Source organism: Struthio camelus, chromosome 2 (assembly GCF_040807025.1).
Source record: "Struthio camelus isolate bStrCam1 chromosome 2, bStrCam1.hap1, whole genome shotgun sequence".
Classification (NCBI taxonomy): Eukaryota; Metazoa; Chordata; class Aves; order Struthioniformes; family Struthionidae; genus Struthio; species Struthio camelus.
This window is the reverse complement of record NC_090943.1, coordinates 98,744,983-98,767,575: the sequence shown is the minus strand read 5'-3', so window position 1 is coordinate 98,767,575 and position 22,593 is coordinate 98,744,983. Positions and strand designations below refer to the sequence as shown.

At 35.6% G+C, this 22,593-nt stretch overlaps 1 protein-coding gene across 1 annotated transcript in view; it reads left to right on the top strand.

Moving 5' to 3' along the window:
• The window catches only part of DTNBP1 (dystrobrevin binding protein 1), a 75,531-nt gene that overhangs the window by 26,829 nt on the left and 26,109 nt on the right, over positions 1-22,593 (top strand). Inside the window, exon 7 of the mRNA XM_068931746.1 lies at positions 7,355-7,377. Coding sequence (XP_068787847.1) covers positions 7,355-7,377 — 23 coding nt within the window. The remainder of the gene's footprint in view (positions 1-7,354; positions 7,378-22,593) is intronic.

Genomic DNA, 22,593 nt, shown 5'->3' with positions numbered 1-22,593 from the left:
ACACCTTTGAAACTCATTGTTTAGAGAAATATAAGTATGAATTTGTAATGAACTGAGCAGCCAGGGATTCACTGATAAATCTTCGTCATCTTACAGGTGAAAGATAAGAGGATGTTGACCCACTTTCAGAAGTGTTGACAAAGCTCTGAGCTGTTTGCATTTAAAGTGCTACATCTTTAAGAATTTTCTTTATGGATACCTCCTTAAAGCGGTGTGTGCATGCAGTGTAAACTCACAGCAGGATATGCAGTTTTGCAGTTATATTCTATTCCTCATCTTGTTTGCCCTGAATTTATAAGACTATTAGATGATAAGTAAGCTGTTAAGCAGAACTCAGTATCTTTGACGTTTTATCTTTCCTTTCTGTTTAAGTCCTGTAAAATAACAAGAAACAAAAAAACGTTTGGGGAATCTGCTGCTGTAGGCACGAATTAAGTTCTAGTAAAGTTGAATCGGGGGTTTGCTGCAGAACTGTGTCCTGAGTTCCAGTGTTTGGGAAGGTTTGTTTCTCTTTACTAAAAAAAAGTGCTAGTCTGTGGGGTTATGAAGGAAAAAAAAGTGAACAAATTGTGAAATAATAGAAGCATCTTTGAGTTTGTAGGCAGCCCAAAATTTGAAATGTGATTTCAGGTACAAGATTTACCTTGTTTTCATGAGCTAGTTTGATTTCTGGAATGTAAAAGATACAAGAGAAGACAATGCAGACATTTCCATGCCAGATGCTTTAGCAGAAACATCCAGTTAAGGTAGTTATAAACCTAGCTGTCATCTGCTGGCTGCCATATTTTGTTGCTTCATAGTACTTTTTTGGTATGCAAAAAATATTGAAGTATAGAAAATCAGAAATATATATTCAATGCAAGATCGAATACTTAAAGTGACTGTTTGGATTGGGCTCCAGGTAAGACGTCCCCTTTCAGTGCAAGATGGAGCTTTCTCGAAGTAAGGGTATTCTGTTGAGGCCATGTGTGTGCTTAAATGTTTTTCCTCACAAAAGCATAAAGGGTAGGACAGCTTCTGTTCTCTGCTGTCAGTTCTCTATCATGGCTTACTTCTGTAGAGAACACGTTCAGTAATTAGTGAGCTTAATTTCTATACTCTTTCTAAAACTGGCTACAGATTAGTATTAGTAAGTTTGTTCAATTGCTGGAGAATAGGTGGAAGTCCTGTACTAGGGTTTGTCTGCCTTTCTCAATCTGCACTCTCCATTGGTACAGGAACCTCTAATGGCACGCCTCAAAGCTGCCATGCCCAGCCACATGTAAGCAGTATAGATGACTTCTGCGCGTTGCGGAGAGCCACGCTGTGGTGCGTTACATAATTTGTAAATCTCTGGATCATCTAGACGATCAGAGGAATGAATATCAGAGGAGTGATGTGATACGTACATTACATGAATTTAAAGACTTACAGCACTTTAAGCATTGTCTGCGTCTTTACAGGAAACTCTAGTTTGCAAGAGTGGAAGCTTCCTGAAATAACTTTATCTTCAGTCTTTACTTCCTTCCTGCTCTTACTTTTCCTTCTCCTCCCGTATACTTCTTTCTAGATTTATTTTTGTTTATCAGTGACATCCAAAATAATCTTTCTCCTAGAATCCATCTCTTATCCCAAGTGAATAAGGCAGGACTAATCCAACACTGCAATGAAAAGTCTGAAGAAAAAAGGGAAGGTGTAATTGTAAATTTGTATTTGCCTCCTAACTGTTCACGTAAGTTGTGGGTTGTATGAGTTACTCTGTGGGACTAGTTATATATTGTAGTTAGTTTACTTCACCTGTGATCTTCAGAAGTATATATTCCCACTAAAACCCCTGAAGCTCAACTGTTTTGTAAATGAAGAAATTGATACCGCTGACAAAGTGATCACCTGAACATTCCAGAGTGACTTTAATAATTCAGAAGACCCATCCTCTCTCTCAACAGTGCTTCAAGGCAATACGGTCTTAATCTGCTTCAGAATGCATTCTTCATCTTGCCAATAAAAATTTGTATAAAGGAATACTCCAGGTTAAAATGGAGTATTTATTTTATTTATCAATGTCAGTTGATATCCTTTTCCTCTGTACTTGAGGCACAAGTCCTACTTTTTTGATTGGATGTTTTAGGCAAGTTCTCAAAAAATCTCTTATGTTAGCAAGGCTTTGATTTCATTGCTTTTGGTTGTTGTGAACCATGAAATACGAACACCTATTTCTATTCCACCTTCAGGCATGGTACGAAGAAAGGGATTTATCTTCATGTTTCCTTATATCCATTCTGTTCAGAAGGGGCCTAGAATCTGATTAGTATATCTTCTTGTGCAGGCATTAAAATATACCTGAATATCATCATAGTTGTGACTTAAGTATTATCCTGACAAAGTAAGAAAGCAGGTTTATGTAATTGGGCCTTATCCGACAACTGTTGCCCTTTACCTGCTGCCATCCTGTTGGCCTTTTTCAACTGAACTGGAGGGGGAGGGTAGAATTTCAGAGAATAATTAAACTGCCACTTATTTTATGGAAGGTAGCAAGTGGAAAGAGAGAGGTGAGAATAACTGTCTATATGTGTGGCCAAACGGTTTCCATGAATGTAACTCCAGATGAAACTTGTGGTGCCTCCTGCCTCTCAGGAAAGAAAATGGACTTCATAAGTTCCACTCGACACAGAGCAGCACTGCTTTTCTAGTGCCTCCATGCCTTCATACTATGGTTACTTCCCTGTTATTTTTACCTTTTCTTTTTCTTGCTCAGTGGTACTTATATTTTTTTTTCACTAAGAGAGGAGGTATTTATACTATTAATGCCTTCCTTTCTTTTGAAAGCTTACCGTTAACTGTGAACAAATAAAGCATATTCTTATTCATATAACTAGCCAGAGCTGTTTGCGCTAACCTAAGATTTAGTAGCTAAAGTAAAAGAAGCATATAGTCAGATGCAGAATAATGGGTTTGGCTTATAGACTACATTCAGTACAGGAGTTCCTTTAGTCCTTGGTAGATATTTAGCTGTCTACGCTGTGGGCTTCAAGAATCTTCATGTGCAGTTTGGCTAGGGGCAATGCATGTAATTTTTTTCTTTTTAAAAGTAATGAGAAGGACTGTCTCATCTATGCACTAGTAAAGTGCATGAATTTTTTTGGGACCAAAACTCTGTAAAATCTGGACACATTTCACTGTGGAAAGCTTTCACTTGCCCCACACTATTTAGAGAAATGGGGTGGGGGGAAGGCTAACCTCTTCCTGTAGAAAACAGATAGGTAATAAGACGCTTTTGAACTGAAGCAGTTGACAGAACTCTTCAGCTGAGAAAATTCATTGTACCATAATTTTTTCTTCTAGTATGGTGATATTAGCAAACCATCCACCCAAGACTGGGCTCTGTTGCTCTAGATTTTGTGTAAACCTAGCATAATATATTGTCTCAAAGAATGAACAGTTGAAATTAAGAGAAAAACAAAAACAAAAAAAAATGCATAGCATCAAAGTAGGTAATTTAATATGCTAAGTTTCCAGTGGAAACATTTCTTAGTGCATGCCTTTTAATCTCTTTTGAAAAGGAGACTTTTCCAAAACTTTTTTTTTTTAGTTTAATCTCTTTCATTTCATTCCAAATACCTGTAATTTACTTCTTAATATAAGTTCAATATATTTACTTCTGCAGATGATTTTTAGTCTCTAGGTTCACAGAGCAGATGTAGGAGGTGTCTGTGGCTTGGATTTTTTCTCTTGCCAGCTTATGAATAAATAAAAAAAATTATGTTCTTACTAGGGGGAGAAGAAATGGAATACTTTATAATAGATTTTTTTCTGTACTTCTTTCTAGAGCTCCTTAAGTACACTTCTGGAAAACATACTGATTTCATCTTAAGCAAGCTGTTTTTCCAGTGTCTTTAGAAGTCATAATCTGCTTTCCACTTCAAATTTAATATCTGGTTGTTACCAAAGGAGATGACCTATAAGATTTAGGATCAAAATTTCAAAGCTTAAAAGTTTTTATTTGGGTAACATGATGTAAAAAATATCCTACATGTTGCAGATGCAGAGCATATTTAAGTGAACAACTTTTTAAGATGCATCTCTGAAAGTATCTGTTATTAAAGGTGTTATGAGAGCCCACAGATGGTGATGGATGATTCATGTTGTCTACAATATACAGAACCATAAGCCTTTGGCTATGATTGGAAATGCAGATCCTTAAATTGCAAATCTTTACTGTATTCTAATAGTGCTATTTAAGATATTTTAAATTTCTCAGAGCAATGTGATCTTAAAGGTGTGTCAAACATTCATTTCCAGTTTCCTTGGTGAATGTCAGTTATATATAGATGCTGTAGTTGACAGCATCTTAAAGGATCAATTCAAAGAATTTTTACTGGATTTTGAAAGGGAGAATTGTGTGTTTTTAAACAAAAACAAGGAATATCGCTGTCAGTTGCTGTGTTACCATCTTGTTTGTTAACCAGTTTGGATGCAATCAAAGTAGTTGTTCTGTCTTCTCTTTTGGAGACAAATGGCATAAGACCTCCTGATTTTAGTAGCAACCAGGGCAGGTTTTTTCCTCTTTCTTTTACAGGATGTTTCCTCAGTGCATTTTTGAGTCAGGCTGTAGAAAACATGCGTTTCCTGCAGTTGTTTCTTTGTCAAATAGTATGCCGTTATTCAAATATAAGGAATGCAACTTGAGAGCTTTAAGAATTTTGTAATTATGTTTAGAATACAAGGGCATAGGAAAAATGTATTAGGTTATGAATCTGCAAATGATACATATTCTGAAGCAGCTTTTTTCTCTGGTAAAAAGGGAGTAACTAGCTCCTTTATACTTGGGAGAAGGATGGAGGGAGAAACAGGGGAAATAAGAACATTAGTTCTAACTTCCTGTGAATATCTTTCTCTGTTGTAAATCACACTATAGCTTATTTCCTCGTAAAGCATACATTTTTTCAGAAACCTGTGTTTGAGATTTGATGACGAAAGCAGGATGTTCGCTGAAAACGTGGAGGTAAATGTATTCTCTCATTCATTTTAGAATACTTTGTCCTGCTTATAAAATAATTATTTCAGACTTGATACAGTTTTGCCCATTCTTGATTCGAGAATATATGCTGAGGTGTATCATCTGTTAGGGAGCAGAAGGAGTTAGTATAGGGTATGTATTGTGAAATAGTGTGTATGGTAGGTGACTCAAGAATGAAACATACTTTGGCCTATGGATAGTGAGTAAAAGCATTTATCTGGAGAACTGATAGCTGGGTCATTGCATTGCAGGCTTTCCCACATATATTTTTAAAATCTTGTTAACTATTTTTGTTAATTATGGCTCTGTTAATTAGAAAAATGAAAATTATTAATTCTAAACCACAAATTTATCCTGTTCTTGTTTCTCTGCAACTCAGAATACTTAATCAATGCTTGCATTCTTACAGGAATAAAATGAGCAGGTGAAAATTTGAGCCCCTAGTTCAGAATATAGACTAGTTTAAAGGCATCAGATCCTTTACATTGATCTTCAGAAATGACGTTCTGAAACTTACTTGTTAGTATTGTGTAACTGGGAAAATTATAACATCGCAGTTCACGGTTAGTTTCACAGTAAGTATGGCCTTACCAGGGTGGCAAAGTCTATAAGAATAAAAAGGCAAGGAAACACGGAAAAGGAGTATTCAGCTCTCAAACATCGGTGATGTCAGATGAGATGGAGTCTTTTGAGGGCTGTACTCTGTACTTGCCATATGTGTTTCTCTTAACTTACAAAAATATGATCTAAGTAAAAATGCACAGAATTAAACTCTAGAAAGTTATGGAAATTGTAACAGACTATGTAAGTTAACCAACAGGAATTAAAAAACAAACAAACAAACTTTGCAGCAGTGTTGCAGGGACCAAAGAAATAAAGCTATTTTGTTTAAATTGTGATCTGCTTTCCAGATGCTACCTTATCTCAACAAGATCATAGTATAGTTAATATATTCGTAGAACTTTATCAGTTTGGCTAGTTAATTTGAAAATCTTTGAATGTATTAATTGAATATCAACTATATTTGCGCTGTTGCCAAATAATACTTGACCAGTTTAAGAACAGGTCAGATATCACAGAGAAGCATATGTCAAATTATTCCACAGGTAATTACAGAGTTAACTTGTTCACCTATTATTTTTATATATTTTTAGTTTAAATTTTTTTTCCTCATAATAGCTCTTGGCATTTCTTTTCCTGACTTCATGTATGTTTACTGACTTTTTGATTTCTGAAAATGATTTCTATACTCCAGCTACATTTCTCCTAAGATGTTGTCTGCCTTTTTTTTTAATCTATCACTTGTCTTTTACACAAATAGGAGAAAAAAATCCAGCCTACAGCCACATGAGTAAATTTTTATTTTATTTATAATCACTATTGCACTCCAAATTTGGAGTGCAATTAACTAGGCTTATTATTTATAAGAGACTTAAATCTGTGAGCCACAGAATGAAAAGATTGTTACAAATGAGCATTTTGTAAGGAAAAAGCCAGCGTTCTGCCTTATCTAAGCTATTATCCTGATTCTTCTTTGGTCACTAAATTCATCATAAATCACTACTATGCAGCCATGGAAAATGGAATATTTCTCTTCACAATTTGTTGAAAACTGAGGAAATATTTCTCTCACTTTTATTCCCTTTCCATTCAAAATTACTTCTCTACTGCATATGGCATGTGGCCTTATGCACATGGAAAAAGGATTCTGTGGATGTTCTGTGGATTTACTTGATGGAAAAAGGATTCTGTGCATGTTGACTTAACCTCTTGGCTTTTGTTAGCTGAGTATTGTGGGGTATCTGTTACTTTCTCCGCTTTAAAATCTCCTCCTCTGAGGAATGCCGCTATCTGTCTCTGTTGCTTTTAGAGTGCTGTTGTAAGTAAAGGACTGAAATTGTCAAATTCTTGTCCTTCAGGGTTGCCCAAAGAGTTTTTAGTAGCATCAGTGAAAATGAAACACTAATTATTATTCACTGTGCTACAAGCTGGCAAAGCTCTCCTAAGCAACAGATGTTTTTGTACCTGAAGCCTTAAGAAGTCGTAGCTATTTTTGCAACAGTGTATCTAGAATTATGTGACTAGATATAAATACATAATTCTCGTATATGTTTATAAACAGGTGGTAGCCTAATTTCTAACGTGTTGCTTTAGAACACTTTTTTTCTAAAGAGTTATTTCAGAACGTTTTTCTAAAGTGCTTGCTATAGATAAGTAATTTTACACATTTAGTAGGAGCTTTAAAAGCTATGACGTTCTTTGCTTTTCATCTTTTAATGACTCTGCAGTTAATTAAAATATCTTCTAGATATAGTATTTCTCATAATGCTTTTTTTGTATTTTGGTTTTCTCCAACAGGAAGGAACTTGAGACCTTCAAAGGTAAATTCTATTTTTACTTTTCTATTTAAATATTTAGAAGAATTATAGTAATGGTTGTATTAAGTGAAACTATTAAAAATCTGTTCCAGTTCTGCATTTGACAGTGCTCATTTTATGTCAGACACAGCAGCCTATTTCTTTGTCAGTTTACCTGTTCTTGCTATTGATTTCTTTGGGAGAGTCATAATTGTAGGAAGAACACAGATGGTACTGTCGTCTCAGCTAGGTTTCAGAGATTCTTTATCTAATTTAAGTCTTTCCCTCAGTGTTCGGTTTTGGAAGTTAAAAACTTCATGTCTTCGACTAGCTGTTGTCTTTTCTAACATGAATGATTTTTTGATGCGTGTCACAGACTGTTATTTGTTAGACTTTTGTCTGGCTGTTTCTAGGAAGTTTTCGTGCTGTTATGTTACATCAGACAAGTGTAATTTTTGAAGATGAATTTGTTGGATATAGGTTATGATATGCATATATGTGTGTGTGTGTGTGTGTGTGTGTATGCCCTAAATAATATACGATATCTAGGAATGCTGTCATGTTTAATTGCTTTGTCGCTGTAGTGTGTAGATGGAACATATGTATTACCATTTTCAGTAAATCATGAATTCAGACTTACATTACTTACTAATGTTAATTTTTGATCAGCTCAAGAATTGCTATTATCTTTTGCTTGAATAAGGTATGACTGTGGCTTTGTGAATAGTATTTATTTATGAGAGGAAAGTCAAGTACGTTGGCTAGTGCCAATTGTGTCTTGAAATTGAAAGAAGGGTTGGAAATTTCTATCAACTGCATTCCTCTTTGCCTTTTCAGTTCTTTATCTTATCTCACCCTTATATAATGCTAAAAAGGAGGATAATAAAGCTAATACTAGCAGATAAGCAAAACAGATTATGTAAAATGTCACTTTATCTGTAGCTTACCATCACAACTCCTTTTCTCATTGATTTGACTGCTTTCAACACAGACTAACTCAATGGAAAACCCAAGATAATGCTAAGCTCATTCTGTTCCATGGCAAGGCAGTAACTTTTTAGTACCTGATGGATGTGAGAATAGTGAACCCCCAGTTTTTTGTTTGTATTGATCAGGGTTTTTAAGTGAGTTTGTGAAAGTCAGGATGATGATTTCCAAAGTTATTTCTCTCTTTGTCTCTCTCTTTTCACATAGAGGCAGTGATTTTTTGTAACAGTAGATGTCAGAATTATGTTACAAAGACAATTAATTTAATGCAAGAGGAAGGCAGCTATGTTTTTGCCCTGAAATTTATACCCAGCTAAGTAACTGGCTCTATGATGCATATCGTTGCATACGGATTTCCAATATGACTCATGAAGGCTTATCTTGGGTATTTGAACTAGTTTTCCATAATGTAATAGTGAAGTTTAGCTGGGATAATATAAACCTGTTATGAAAATATAGTCTCAGTCCAGAGGAGGTTTTTAGTGCGCTACAAAGAGGGAAAAATGCAAACAGATAACAAGAAGAAAGCTAAAGTCTCTGTTTTTTTCTTCACTGAAAAACAGTTAATAACAGCTAAAACAGTTAATATTAAGGGCAAAGGAGTAGGATCTCATGCTGTGACAAGGAAAGACCGGGTTATACGGTACTCTAGATCTGGTTTTAAACCAGCTGATAAAATTTACTCTAGGATAGTCAGTGTGTTGGTGGAAGCTGTGGAAGGCTAACAAAGCACAAACACAGTGATAGATCTTTAAAAATGGGAATTAAACAACAGTTAGCCTAATTTCTATTTTTTTTCCCTAGGCATTGACCTAATAAAAAAGCTTGCACCCAGCAGAAAAGAGAGGAGTAAAAGCTAACGAACGTTTAGGAGCAATCATGTCAAGCAGGTCTAAATTCTTTCTTTAAGAGGACGACACGCTTTAAAATAAACGGTAGATACTACATTTTGACTTTGGGAACAGCTTTCACTGTCTTGTCTGACATTGTCCCAGGAAGTCCTGATCAAACTACTAGAAAGTAAGCGCATGGCTGATTGGAAAACCGTATTTGGAGAACAGGTTTTTATGGTTTCTTAGTATATATACTAAGTTTCCCAGGTCTGATGCTACACAGAATTTTCATTGTTAGCATGGATGGTGAAATAGAGGTGCTCATTAGATTGGCTTAAGCCAGTCTTTTCCTAGCCTTCTGGAGCTTCAGCCAGTTTCTCAGTACCCTCACGTTAAGTTCATCAGCTGACTTGAAACAAGAGAGGAAGAGCTTTCTGATCATGAGGGATTCATGAGTACAAGGTGACAGATGGTTCAGTTCTACAGCAGCAGCCTTGCCCAGTCTAACTGGTAGCTCCTTCTTGCATATTTCCGCTTCAAGCTACTGTTAAAGCTCATTGGATTTGTGCAGAAAGCTCTTCACTCTTTTGGTATTTGGTTTTGCTTGATTCAGCATGGTGGAATGGGTCGGGAGAGGGCCAAAGAAGTTCCAGAGCTGATGCAGAAGAAGGAGAAGGAAAAGGCAGCTGTGAGGCCAGGATATTGCTCTTAGACTGTGCTAAGTTACCAGTGTAACACAGTCATTTAAAAGGCACATACTTCTGGTAGCACATTACCTAATATATTTTAAGGTTGAGATGAGGATCCGTATTAGTACCGTTAGGTAAAGCACTGGTAAGATCTTATCTGAAATAACTGCATATAATTCTGACTTGCTATATTCAAAAAAGGTTGGGTCCAACTGGAACAAGCTAATTAAGGAACGATGGGGTAGACGGTTGTCTTTTCATCTTATATTGCAAGTATAGACTAAAAACTTGATTAACTTACCCTTGTATAAATGTCTAGAGTGAAAAGTGTTTGTAGTTCATAAAATACCCAAAGCAGGGGCTGGGAAAGAAGAATAACTGCTTAAAGTAGGAGAAGAAAGTGATACGTAGTAGAAACTATATATGAGGACATTTAAGATGAATTTCAGAAGAATAGTTCTAATTATCAGGGCCCCGAGGTTCTGAAGTAGCTTTTCAGTGTGTCTCTTACTCTTGTCTTCTAATTGATTTTAACCTGGACCTTAAGAGATTTATGAGAAACATAACATGAAGTGACTTACTTTCATTAGTAAGGGATTGGACTCCCTGAACATAGATCTCTTTCAACCCTGTGCTAGAAAAAAATCAAAAAAGCTAAAAACAGGATAGAATAGAAAGGAATAGCAACACAGTAGAATGTTGTAGAAAAGCTGGTTAAAAAGATGGTGCGATTACTGAACGTAATTCAGTTAAATATCAGAGTCTGAGTTTTTTTGACACTTGAAGGAAAACTGATGTGCTGAGGTTGGAAGAGAGCAGGCTGGGGAGGCTTGTTGAACTCCAGTGCCCTTCCCTCCTCAAACGAAGAGAACCAACATGAAAGCAGTTTATTTGGCTGATGCAAGTCCTGCCTGCTCAGATCGAATCTGGAAATAATGTTCCTTTTGGGGAAGGTTTTGTTTCCGAGTTGATGTATAGCAGTCATCCTTAAGTAAAATATGTCTCCTGCCTTTATATACATTTGCACCTTTCAATACGCATGCAGTTGAAACCATTGTACGTTAGCTTGTGGTTTAATGAAAAAGAATAGAAATAGTTTTGATAGTAGTAACTTACTATTTGTAAATGTTAATACCCATAGGTCTAAAAGGTTTTGTCTTCCAGATTAAGGGTGGTAGCTGTTTTATAGCAAAATATGTTTTGTAAATATAAATTCATTTATCTGCAGCTGCAGGAACTGAAGTACTAATAAAAACATTCCTTAAATACTTTGCTAGAAGGGGAAGAAGTGAGTTGTATGCATGTTTTTCAGTGTCTAAACTGAACTCTTACATGCATCAATAGTATATTTTCATGCCTTGCTCAATATTCAGTGATGTGTCCCAACAGTTTCACAATGCATACAGAAAAGAAATACTAGTGGTGTATTGGCATAGGCCATGAGAATTCAAGTCCAGCTCACAAGGCAGATGGATAGTCCCTTAGATCTGCTTTAAAACTGTACCTCTCTAAAGCTAAAGGTATGTGTGTATAAATATAAATACACACACAGATGTAGTCTGGATGGGACCACTGTAAACCCGTGAATGTTCACATGTAGAGCCTTATAAACAGTTTTTAAAAGCCCTTATATTTATAATATTTAATAGAGGCTTGACTTAATAAAAACTCTGCTTTTACTTAACCAAGATACAGAATTATTTCCTGTTTCATTTAGATCTTCCTACCGTGGGTGCATCAAAGTACTAAGTGGTAATTCACTAACCTATTGAGTATATTCTTTGAGGATACCAGGTGTCATCAAGAAAGGGCTTGAACAAAGCTCTGAATGTATGCCTATTTGCAGTATTGAACTGTTGTGAATCCACTAACATTCTCGATAAGCGAAGTGATTAACCTTCAGTTAGTACAAAATGGGTATGCAATAATATATTAAGAAACGCTGAGTGGTTTTTATATTGATCATTTAGATACTGTTTTAGAATTTGTTGCAGTCTCTCTTCACCTTTTTGTTAGAGATTGTGCTCTCTGCTTTCATGAAAAGTAGATTTTATTTTTCTTCCTCTTCCTTTTGTCTTTAGAGTATTTGTAGGGCCCAGGCACTCCCCTTTGTTGTTTACTGTACCCAGAGTGTACAGGGGCCGGAGAAACCCCTCCAGCCTTTTTTTCCAGCCTCAAGTGTTTCCTATTAAAGCATAAGCATAGCATTATTTGATTATCCTTATGGCTGAGAAAGTGAAGGGTAGAAACTTTCCTGCTTCCTATATTAAGTATCTCTCGCTGACGAAGGCAACAAGTGAATATATCCCTGTGGATATTGCTACAGCACTGGCCTTTGCATGTCCAAAGGGTCAGTATGCACTTGGCCAAAACATCTGAAAGGTTGCCCTGTTTCTTTTTTTGGTAATTTATCTTTCAGAGAGCCTTCCTGTCGAAGGTGATGGATTTACAGATGAAAACATTGGGTATGGCATATAAAGTAGCCTGCCAGCTTATTCCTAGTGTGCATCAATTGCAGCTTTCAAAGAAGCACTTCTAGGACTTGGCTTATTCTCTGTGCTCTCTTGTCCTGGCTGAGTCTTCCAAAGCTGCCAGAAAGGATGTTCTGTTGCAGGTCTTCACAATCTCTTTAGAATTTATTTTAGGGGACACTTGTGTAAGCATGTATTTGTTTTTAGTACTTGATGGATTGTTCCTCTTCAATGAGTTCAAAAGTGTATATCATTCTCATTTTTACAGATGGGAAACCAGAAATTAAGCGGCAAATATGTGATGTCGTTCAGTCATGGGCTTGAGTTGGAAATACGTAAAACAGTCCATCTTCTCTTATTTTCTGTTGATGCTTGGAATCTAGTGCAGCCATGACTGCCCTGAGATTTGAAAGCTTTCTGCAATTCTTGTTGTACGATGTTTTTATAGTTAACCTTTCTTCTGTCCTAGTGCAGCCAGGCCTATGTTGTAAAATGTTTACAGAATACTGTTAATCTCGTTAAATGATGAAAAAGTGAAGCAGATCGGAGAGGTAGGTAATGGAAAAAAATTTCAAAGTAATAAAAATGGTATGACTGCACAATGGTAATAACTTATGTTGCTGAGTTTACTTCAGACTTTTCCCAAATGGAAACTTTATACATGACAGATTTAAAAATTGCTTCTAACTGTCCTTTATTATTTAGAAAAATGTTTACGGTGAAGTGTCTGAATTATGTTTCTGAAAAGAAAACTAAAGCAGTATAGGCTTTTTAGAAATCAGCAACCCAGGGCACTTTTGGACAATGAAAGGTGACAGAAACTTTTGTAAGGGCAGATAGGCATGTGGCTTTGGTTACTGAGTCATGCATATTTCTAAGCCTTAGTAGGATTAGTTTAATTCATGCTCAGGGAAACTGGTCATATGACTGTTTTCAGCACTTCTGTTTACAATGCAACAAAATGTGTTTCCACCCTTTGAATCAAAGATGGCTTCCAAACAAGTTCTAGTAATTTTTAAAGCTTCTTCAAAATATTTTTTCTCTTTTTGAGAAAGAGACTGGTGAGGAAAAGAGGTGTTTTCTCTTCCTTTGCTCTCCTGGGATAAGTCATTGGGCCACGCTTGAGATATGGATCTTTCGTCACTTCTCTTCATACAACTAAGATACTTCTGTTGAACTTCCAGTTTTCCAGTCCTTCTTTGAGTAGCTTAAACATGTTTGTATCTGAACTTTAATTTCCTGGCTTTTACCATTCCCTTCTCCAAGAGTACACAGTATTTGGAGCAGCCTATTGCCTCTATCTTTTCGTTATCCTTTTTTTGCAATTTCTTCCCGTTGACAAATGGTGTGTTGAAAGGATCTTTCTTTCAGTCTAAGGATCCTCTTTATCCTCTTTATGCCGTGTTCTGATGGCTGTAAAATAAACTTTTTCTTGTTCTTTTATATCATCTTTCAGATGCATGGGTAATATGCAGTGGAGATCTTTACAGCTCATGGCTGACGTGATTTATACGTTAAACTATGCAGCTGTTCTAGAAGCTGAGCCATAGTTTCAAATACACAGTCCTGTTTATTTTTTTCTGAGCAAGAGTAACTGACGTTGTGGTAGAAAAGCATGCCAGCCATGCAGTCTGTAAACTGCCTTGGTGGAAATGTAAAAGTAGAAACTGTAATACGTAAGTGGGGAGTACACCACCCCAGAGCCTGTCACGTTATGAACATATTGACCATGTTTCAATTTCAATGTGAAGAATTTTTATTGACAAAATGAATGATTATGAAGCTTAAGGCAATTAAACTCATGATAAATTGTATTTACAATCATGTCAGTTAATAACAAGGGTTCTAACTTGAGGTTGTATTTTGTGATTTTGCATTTCCATTAAACATTTGAAGTCTATATGTCTTTGACTGTTGGGTGCCATGTCTAGAACATGCTGCATCAGATAGGCAATCTCTCCATCTCTAGTGCTTTTGGAGTATTTCCTGATTGTTTGAAAATTTAATTAGGTGATCACAATCAAACATTTCTATATTTGAACCTTGTAACAGAGAGAGGAAAAAAAGGTATCTCTTATTTTGGCATACCAGAAAACAGTAAACAATTGCTTAATTCTATTGTCAAGAAGCTAAGGTGGAGTTAAAATTTCAAGGATATTCAGGTTTCAGATGTTTTTCCCACTACTTTACCATGAGTTGAAAATATTCTGGTAGATATCTAGATAATACTGTGTGTTACCGGCTCCTTTCCCATCCCATCAAGCCTGTAGGAGGAGAACCTTGCAATCTTGAGTGCCTTGTACCTTGTATTGTCCACGATAAGAATGGACCAATACTTCTATTTAGGATTGCCACTTCCTTGACGATGGAGTGATCTGAAACTTGGTCGCTTACCGACAACCCTTGGGTGAAAGGCGGCAAATGAGTTTATCTACTTAAGCCTTTCTTTAGAGTGTGCTAGGATAAGACAGATGAGAGAGAAAAACGATAAAGTATGTCTATAGCTACCATGAATTTGATTTTAAATCTATGTGTTTTCAAGTTTTCATACTCTTACATCTGTTTAATTCTCGGGACACTTCTTTAAACTTTTCTAGATCTGAATTCTCTTTACTTGTAAATTCTCTCCTCTTATTTTTTCTTCCTTGAAATGGGTATGAACTTTAGGTCAAACCTTTTCTTAAAACGGTCCTTTTAAATAGAGAAATTTAAGGAAGGTTCACTCTTGGTCTTTCAGTGATTTCCATCCTGCCTAGTAGATAGCTGAGTCCTTATCCAGCTGGCTGGATATCACTAGCACTGCAACGTAAAAGTTCTGCAACCGAACCTCTCCCTAGCCCACAGCTGCATGGTGCTTTATTGTACACATCTGATTATATTTGGCTGAATTACGACCCTTTAGGACATAATTGTAGAACTTATATATGAACATATACCTAAGAAGAATGAAAGTTTTAATTTTCCTGTCCTGATAGAGACTGCATGTGATAGTATATAAAGCTGATTGCTTGACTTTGCTCACCCCCTAAATATGATTTCCTTGGATTGGCAGCACTGTGTTGGGTTGAACAGTAGGTGTAACTGAGAACTTATTAGGTCTCTTTGGCAAAGATTGAAATAATAGCAACAAAACATTTTTTGGATTAAATGTTATGACTGGGATGAAGCAAACTACAATAGATAAGTATGCATTTATTCTGAGGACCGGGCAGATAACTAGAAGTAAATTTGCTACCTAACAGGTTAGTGTCTAGAAGTGTCAAGTCTTCAGTATAGACCATATTTTCTATAGAAGAAACAGATTTTGCATTTCAATTGGAGAAAATAAAGTTTAGGGTATTTTTTAGTGTACCTAAATTGTAGGGGGTTTGGGGTTTTGGGTTGTGGGGCTTTTTTTTGTTTTTTTTTTTTAAAGTTTGTGTTGAATCACGACATCAGAACACTATTTCACATTATGCTTTGGCAAAGGGGGGCTGCGCTATCAAGAGGATTAGTAATCAGACATTGCTGAAAATTATTTCTCTCTTCTCCCACTTTTGGTAAGTTTTCAACTGGTAGGAGAAAAACAGATCTCCTTTATGATAGCAACACAGCTTTGCATGGGCCTCGATCATAAAATGGCATCCATTGTCTAAGGCTGTTTTATACCTTGCAAGTGGTCTGAACTTTCAAAGCTGTAAATACAGGGCTGAGTTTCAAAAGGATATCTAATGCTTAGAAAGGCATGCTATAGAGATCTCGGATTATCTATGGACAAACTGGATCTTCAGGTTTCCTTGGAGCAAATGTTCTTTGTCCTTGCAGCTTTGCTGTTCAAAGAGCTTTTGGTTTCATCGTTCCCTCCGCCCAAGTCGACCTCTGGTTTAATACTTTAAATGCTTTTTGCTTTTTGTGTGTTTTGGCTGTAGTATAGTTTTGTGTCTGGAACTTAATAGTGCTGTTTGTTGGCTTGTGATCTATTTGCTTGACTAGAATTCAGGGTTTTGGGAAAGCTGTCATCTGAAAATAGTATGCTGACAATGAGTTAATATAATCCACAGAATGCTAATGTTCCAGGTACTTCAGAAACCTTATCTTTATAAGGTTTTTATTCTAATTCTGCTGGGGCCAGGAGGGTTAACTTTGCTTCATTAATCTATATTTTTAGAAAATCTTATTTTCTTATATGGCACTATTGTACTCATTTGTCCTGTCTTATGCCACTTTGCATTCTGGGGGAGCTAATTTATTCTCCAAAAATTTTTAAATTTTTTTTTCCTAGTTACTGCATTTATTTGACTTTCTTTTTATCCTTGCATCTTACTTTTTATGACTGTTAGTGTTACACTAAGTTGAAAGCCCTTTTAGGTCAGCTGTATCACAACAATTCTGAGACCAAAATTGCACCTAAAAATAAGATGATTCATGGATGTACATGTACAACTCAAGCTGGCAGAATTTGGCCCTGTGTTGGAGTTAGCCTTGCAGAATCCTGTTTTTGTAACGAGTGGAGGAGGCTAATATAACAATAGAGATTTTCTGTAGCTATTGTCAGGGTGAATAGCTAGCTGTGTAGATAATAGGAAAAATTTCATGGGAACGTAAGTCCTGTCATACTCAGTTTATGTAGAAAATAAAACATTTAAAGGTATAATATTTTAATTGTCTACAATGCTTGTATTACTGATCTGGAAAACAATAGAAACCCTTTCTGTCTGCAGCTCTGACTTGAATTCATCCTTTAATTACTGAAGTCCAAACTGAAGGCAGGATTATCTTGAAGTTTTTTTTGTTTTATGTTTTTTCTTTTTAAATCTTCTCCATAAATACTTTTTGTTATTTTCAGCACAGAAATAAAACCGAGTTTCACAGGCCCATATATTCTCGGTAATTTTTCTCCTAATGATGATTATTTGAGAAATATTTGTGGATTCCCTTTTGTCCATAATCTCTATTTTGAAAATGGTCATCAAGAAGTGTTTTAAAATGGGATATTTTAAATAAAAAGGACGGCAATTGTTACGGCTGTCATGTTTTCTGGCAGCACTGGGTATCTTATTCCTCTTAACCAAAAGAAGCAATGCCTGCCAGTGTTCCAAATTCTGAGCAGTCTCTCACAATTTTTGAAATGTAAATGCAATATTGTTTAACTGTAGCATTACCAAAACCAAGATTTAGAATAATAAGCTGTTCCTGCATTTAAAAACATGCATAAACATTATCTGAATTTGTAATGAAAATATAGTCTGGTAGCCTGGATATGTGATACAAAAAGATTCAGTTTTCAGTAGGGAAGTTTGCTCTTAATTTATTTCAAAATCACATCTAACGTTTTTAATATTTTATATGTGAAGCAAGAATAGTATGTAATTTAGGGGGTATGTGAGCTAAGCCATGTGAAGGAAAAATATTTTGAGGGGAGAGCCTTCTAGACATTGCCTAATAAAAAGAAATTCAGAACCCTTCCTTATCTCTGCCTTGTTTCTGAATGATATTCTAATGATTACATCTCTGTATCAAATAAATACATGCTGTAAATGCACGTCATCACATTATAACCCTCTGGAATATTTCTGTCCTTTTACCACCCCTTTATATAACTGCAGGTGGTATCTTCCCAAATACATGCATGCACTCTGGTATACCGCAGCTGCTGATAGCTTGTGCTAGGTTTTGGCAAGACGGGGAGTTGAAGTATCAATGCATGTGCATCTGTGTACGAGTGACCCATTGAAAACCGGCAGCAGCAGTACCATTGCTTTGAAAAAGCAGGCTTCTAGCATCGGTCTTTGTTCTACATCAGTGAAGATGCACATCAGTGGAGCTGCTTGGTAACTGGAGGTTTCCCTTGACCAGTTCTGTGTTTCTGTTTACGTGCTTATTTCCTACTGCCATGTCATCTCCAGGAGCCACTGAAAATACTCAGAAGAATTCATGTAGGTGGAACTTTATTATGTTTATTTTTAGCCAGGCTTGTTTTCCAACCTAATGGAAAATGAAATTAGATTAGTTATTTAATTTCTTGAATTACCACCATTGCCTGATTTGTAAAGGATGTGCTAAGAATAAGAGGTTAAATATCAACTTGGTTTGGTAAATTACAAAGAAACAGTGACTTAACGTTTAATTTTGTCAGAGCTATTGTTCGTTGCTTTGCATTATTGCCAAGCTAATATTAATTGAATTGAGCCTGTAAATAGGAGCTAGTGAAAGAACGTAAATACACAAATAGTTACCTTGCTAGCTAAAATTCAAGTAGACTTTTAGCTAAGGGTGGGGTGGTATAGGAGGATGAGGGGAGAGGGAGAATTATTATCTGAAGATGAAAACTGAGTGCTAAAAATAAGAGCAGTGAATTCTTTAGGATAGATGCGGTGATGATAATTCTTAGCTTCCCTCAGATAAAACACATTTTTAAAATGAAGCAGTTAGTGTTGTTTACATTAATATGAGCACTGTGTCATACAAAGTAACATTTTTAATAATGTTTTAATGCTGTTAATTTGTAAGTAAGTGATATTTAGAACTAAGTATTAATTGAAATCAAAATAAAATATGAATTTCTGCTCTCATTCTTTTTTATATTCTGCTTTATGTAACCACTGAAAGAGTTTTCTCCTGTTACCATTCATGTGGGTTTTTTTTTTCCTCAGTTGATGTCTAAGACCAAAAGATAACACTAAATTGTACTATTATATTATTTTAATCACCTGTTGGAGTGTGCCTTTATCAGGGCCCTACCTATGAATTGTAATTCTGTCCACTAAATTTTATATTCATGTATAAATATGAATAAATAACGTATAGTGAAGTTAATTACTTTATATAAATACTTTGTTTTAATGAGTTCATCTAGTATGGGAAAACACACATTTACATTTGTATTGACTGCTATTACTTTATTTATCAAAATAGTTGTTTTCCATAAATTTAGACATTCAGTAAACAGCTGACCGTTTACTTAACGACTGCACAATTTATCCTCTGTGCTGCTAAATGTGATTTCTTTGCACTCAGAAGTGTCAGTTTAGCAAGAACTATACACTCCAGGTATAATCCATTTTGTAATCCCTCACTTCTTCCTACATCTTGACAGAAGTTGTCTATTTTTTTGTTTGTTTTGTCAAATTGTAATGGAAGCATGATGAATTGTTGGGGGCTTGGGGGAGGCAGGCTGTGATATTTTTATTTTTATTTATTTATTTATTTATTTATTTTGGATTTGTGATCGAAGATCCTGGGACTGTAGAGTAGCTGTTTTGTGTCTATGTGGGGAAAAAAGCCTGAAACTAAATTATGCTTCTCAAAGGATTAGAATATGGAATTGCAGGGTATTTCTAGAATGTCTTTGGCATTATCAGTCCTCCAATTACAGCTGGGAAGTGGTAGCAGTAAGTAGAAGCTTTAGTATCAGCATTAATTTTGGAAAGGTTAACATCTTTATCTATGGTAACTAGCATTATTCTCACAACGTTTTTCTCACATTTTCTTCTATAGCCTTGTGACAGAAAAAAGTAATGCAAAACTAAAGGTGGCCTGTTACATTTTTATCGTAATCTGTTTGCTCTCCATCTATACAGGCTGAGGTTAATGAGAAATGAAGAAATATTTATCCACATTATTTTAGAAAAACTGCTTCTCTCTAAAAATCTGAGATGTAATACTTCTGGGGCAGTATAAGAGAGGGCCATAGGTTCTTGTGACCTGTGAACGTATCTTGGTGCAAATACATTTTCAGTGTTTTTATAATGACAGTATTCTTTCTTTTGACTTGCTCCTTCTAGTTCAGTGTGTGTTAGAAATGTAAATGTAGGTGCAGACTCCCATCCATTTGATGTGTAGCTAAATAGATGTAACAGATTATATGCTTATTTATGTTGTTGCACATGGTGCTATTTATAGTAGTACTGTAAAAATAACATTATTCTAGTCCTTACCGTGTCCTGAAATAGTAGAATTGTTTTAAAAACTGCAGTAGAAATAATTTATTCCTTCTGTATAGCAAAGCCTCAAAATAAATCCCAATCCAACATTTCACAGCAGTCTATTAATAAACTACATGTTCTGATCAGTTTTTAATTACGCAAATTGGAAGAGCAGCTGGTTGAGGTGTGGTTTTGGACATACAGGAATTCTAAATGTTTCTCTACTCCTGTTGAGTGAATAGGGCAAGACTATGGATATTCTGGTAGACAACCCTGGCTATTTTATTTATACATGTTATATATGCAGTCTTAAAATGTATCAAGGCATTAGAACTGAAAATGTGTGCAAACATAATTCTTTAATATTATGGTTAATGTGGCATTCTTTTTATAGCGTTATTTGCTTTTACTGAACAGATGAAAGACTATTCTTTAGTAAAATAGTATTGAATAATTAAAACAATGAAAGACTTAGCTATTTAAAAAGTCAATAAAATATTTTTATATGTATGTAATATTTCTAAATAGCAAATTTTTATTAGAATGTGTAAGTTAAAGCTGAAAGAGGTTAAGAGGCAGTTTTGACTAACTGAACTCATTGTTTCATTTTTAATCACTTGGATTACTCTGTGGTTTAAGACGAAGCGAAAATTTTGTGGACATGTCACTCAGCCTTTTTTCCTTTTGTGTAGAACCCAGATAATGCTATTTTGGCACTGCATAAATGAAATTTGATCAAAATGTAGTTGCCTGTGTCTCATTTTAAATGAAACAGAAATGGTGCCATGTTGTATACATACATATGTATGTGTGTGTATGTATGTTTCTGGCTTAATTAGATGATTATGTAATCGTGCCAGACCTAGTGCACAAATATTTCCTTGGGCCGAAGAGCGTTTTGACTTGCATCATAGTCTTATGAGAAATTCTCATAGGTTTCTCCCTTCTCTGATTATCAAATACTAAAGTGTTAAAAAAACACACTTAACTGAGAAACCGACTAAAAATACATGAGGTGGTTTCCACAGTGTATCTTGTGCATTTACATGGGAAAAAAATGGGCCTGGTAGTACTTGATAAGCTTTTACGTTGTGGCCCTCTAGTCGTGTGTGAGCTGCAGTTTGCAGACCCCTCCATCTTAAGCCTTAATCACAGATGTGATGTAACTTTTTAAAATCAATTTAAACATAAACATAGAATTAGAAGGATGGGCTTTTCCCCTTTATTTTAAAGAGCACTAATTTGTTGGCCGTTCCCTTGTGTTGCACAGCTTCTGGAACCTGCTGGAAAGCAGCGTCCTGATGAAGGACTTGCAGCTTCAGCTTCTTTTTCCCAAAATATACGTGACTGAAGGAAACCTATCCACACTAGGGTTTGGGTTTTGTATTTTCCCTCTTTGCTCTTTGGTACACTTTTAGAGGGCTGTGCTGCTAAACATTTAAGATCTGGTTCTCATCACACCGAAAATGTTTTGGATGCAAAGTTGTAGGAAAGCTGAGAGATGGGAAACCAAGTCCCTGATTTCCAGTGCGTTTGGGGAACCATGAAACTGATATTAAATTTGTCATTAGTCATAGGATGGGCAGAGGTCTCTCGCTCGCTCTCTTTCTCTCTCTCTCTCTCTCTCTTTCTCTCTAGTGTTCCAATATAGCCTTGTCAGGGTGCGTAAACAATCTTTGTACCAGTGAAGCTTATTCCTGCATATTGGTAATTAGTCAGTGTAGTTCACTTAAAATTCATGAAGTGAAAATGAATTTGGCATACTGAAGGCCACAGGGTGGTGTTTTTGTTTTGAGGACTTTGCTGCAACGTTGTGGATTAGTTGTAAAATTGCCAGTCTAAGTCTAAAGGTAATTTTAATACATTATTTAAAAAGCTATGAATGAATTTCAGAAAAGTCAGTATTCTGACTATATGTTCCTCTTCACAGTCCTTGAAAGCTGAAGTATTCAACTGGGAAGATAATCATAACTGGGTAATAGCAAGCCATTTTCATTTTAAGAAACTGTATTATTGTATTTTTTTTAAGTTGACGTTGTGTGTACTACGACTATCTTAACATACATACATATGTATACAACATATACATATCTCTTGTAATAATAAGTAGACTCTAGTATGCATTCTTACAGAATGCTTATGCTTAAATAAGATACACATTGTATATATGACACTAATACTAGCTTTTAAGAAGTACCTCATGATCTGGTTCAATTTTAACTTGGAAAATTCTGTATCTCGTTTGGGCGGTAGCACAAGTATAAAGCTCAAGTTTTGAGGATAGGTGACTCTTAAAACAGTAATGAGGACAGGTAGCTCTAATAGTAGTAAAACGTACGGGAAAAGAAAAATTACA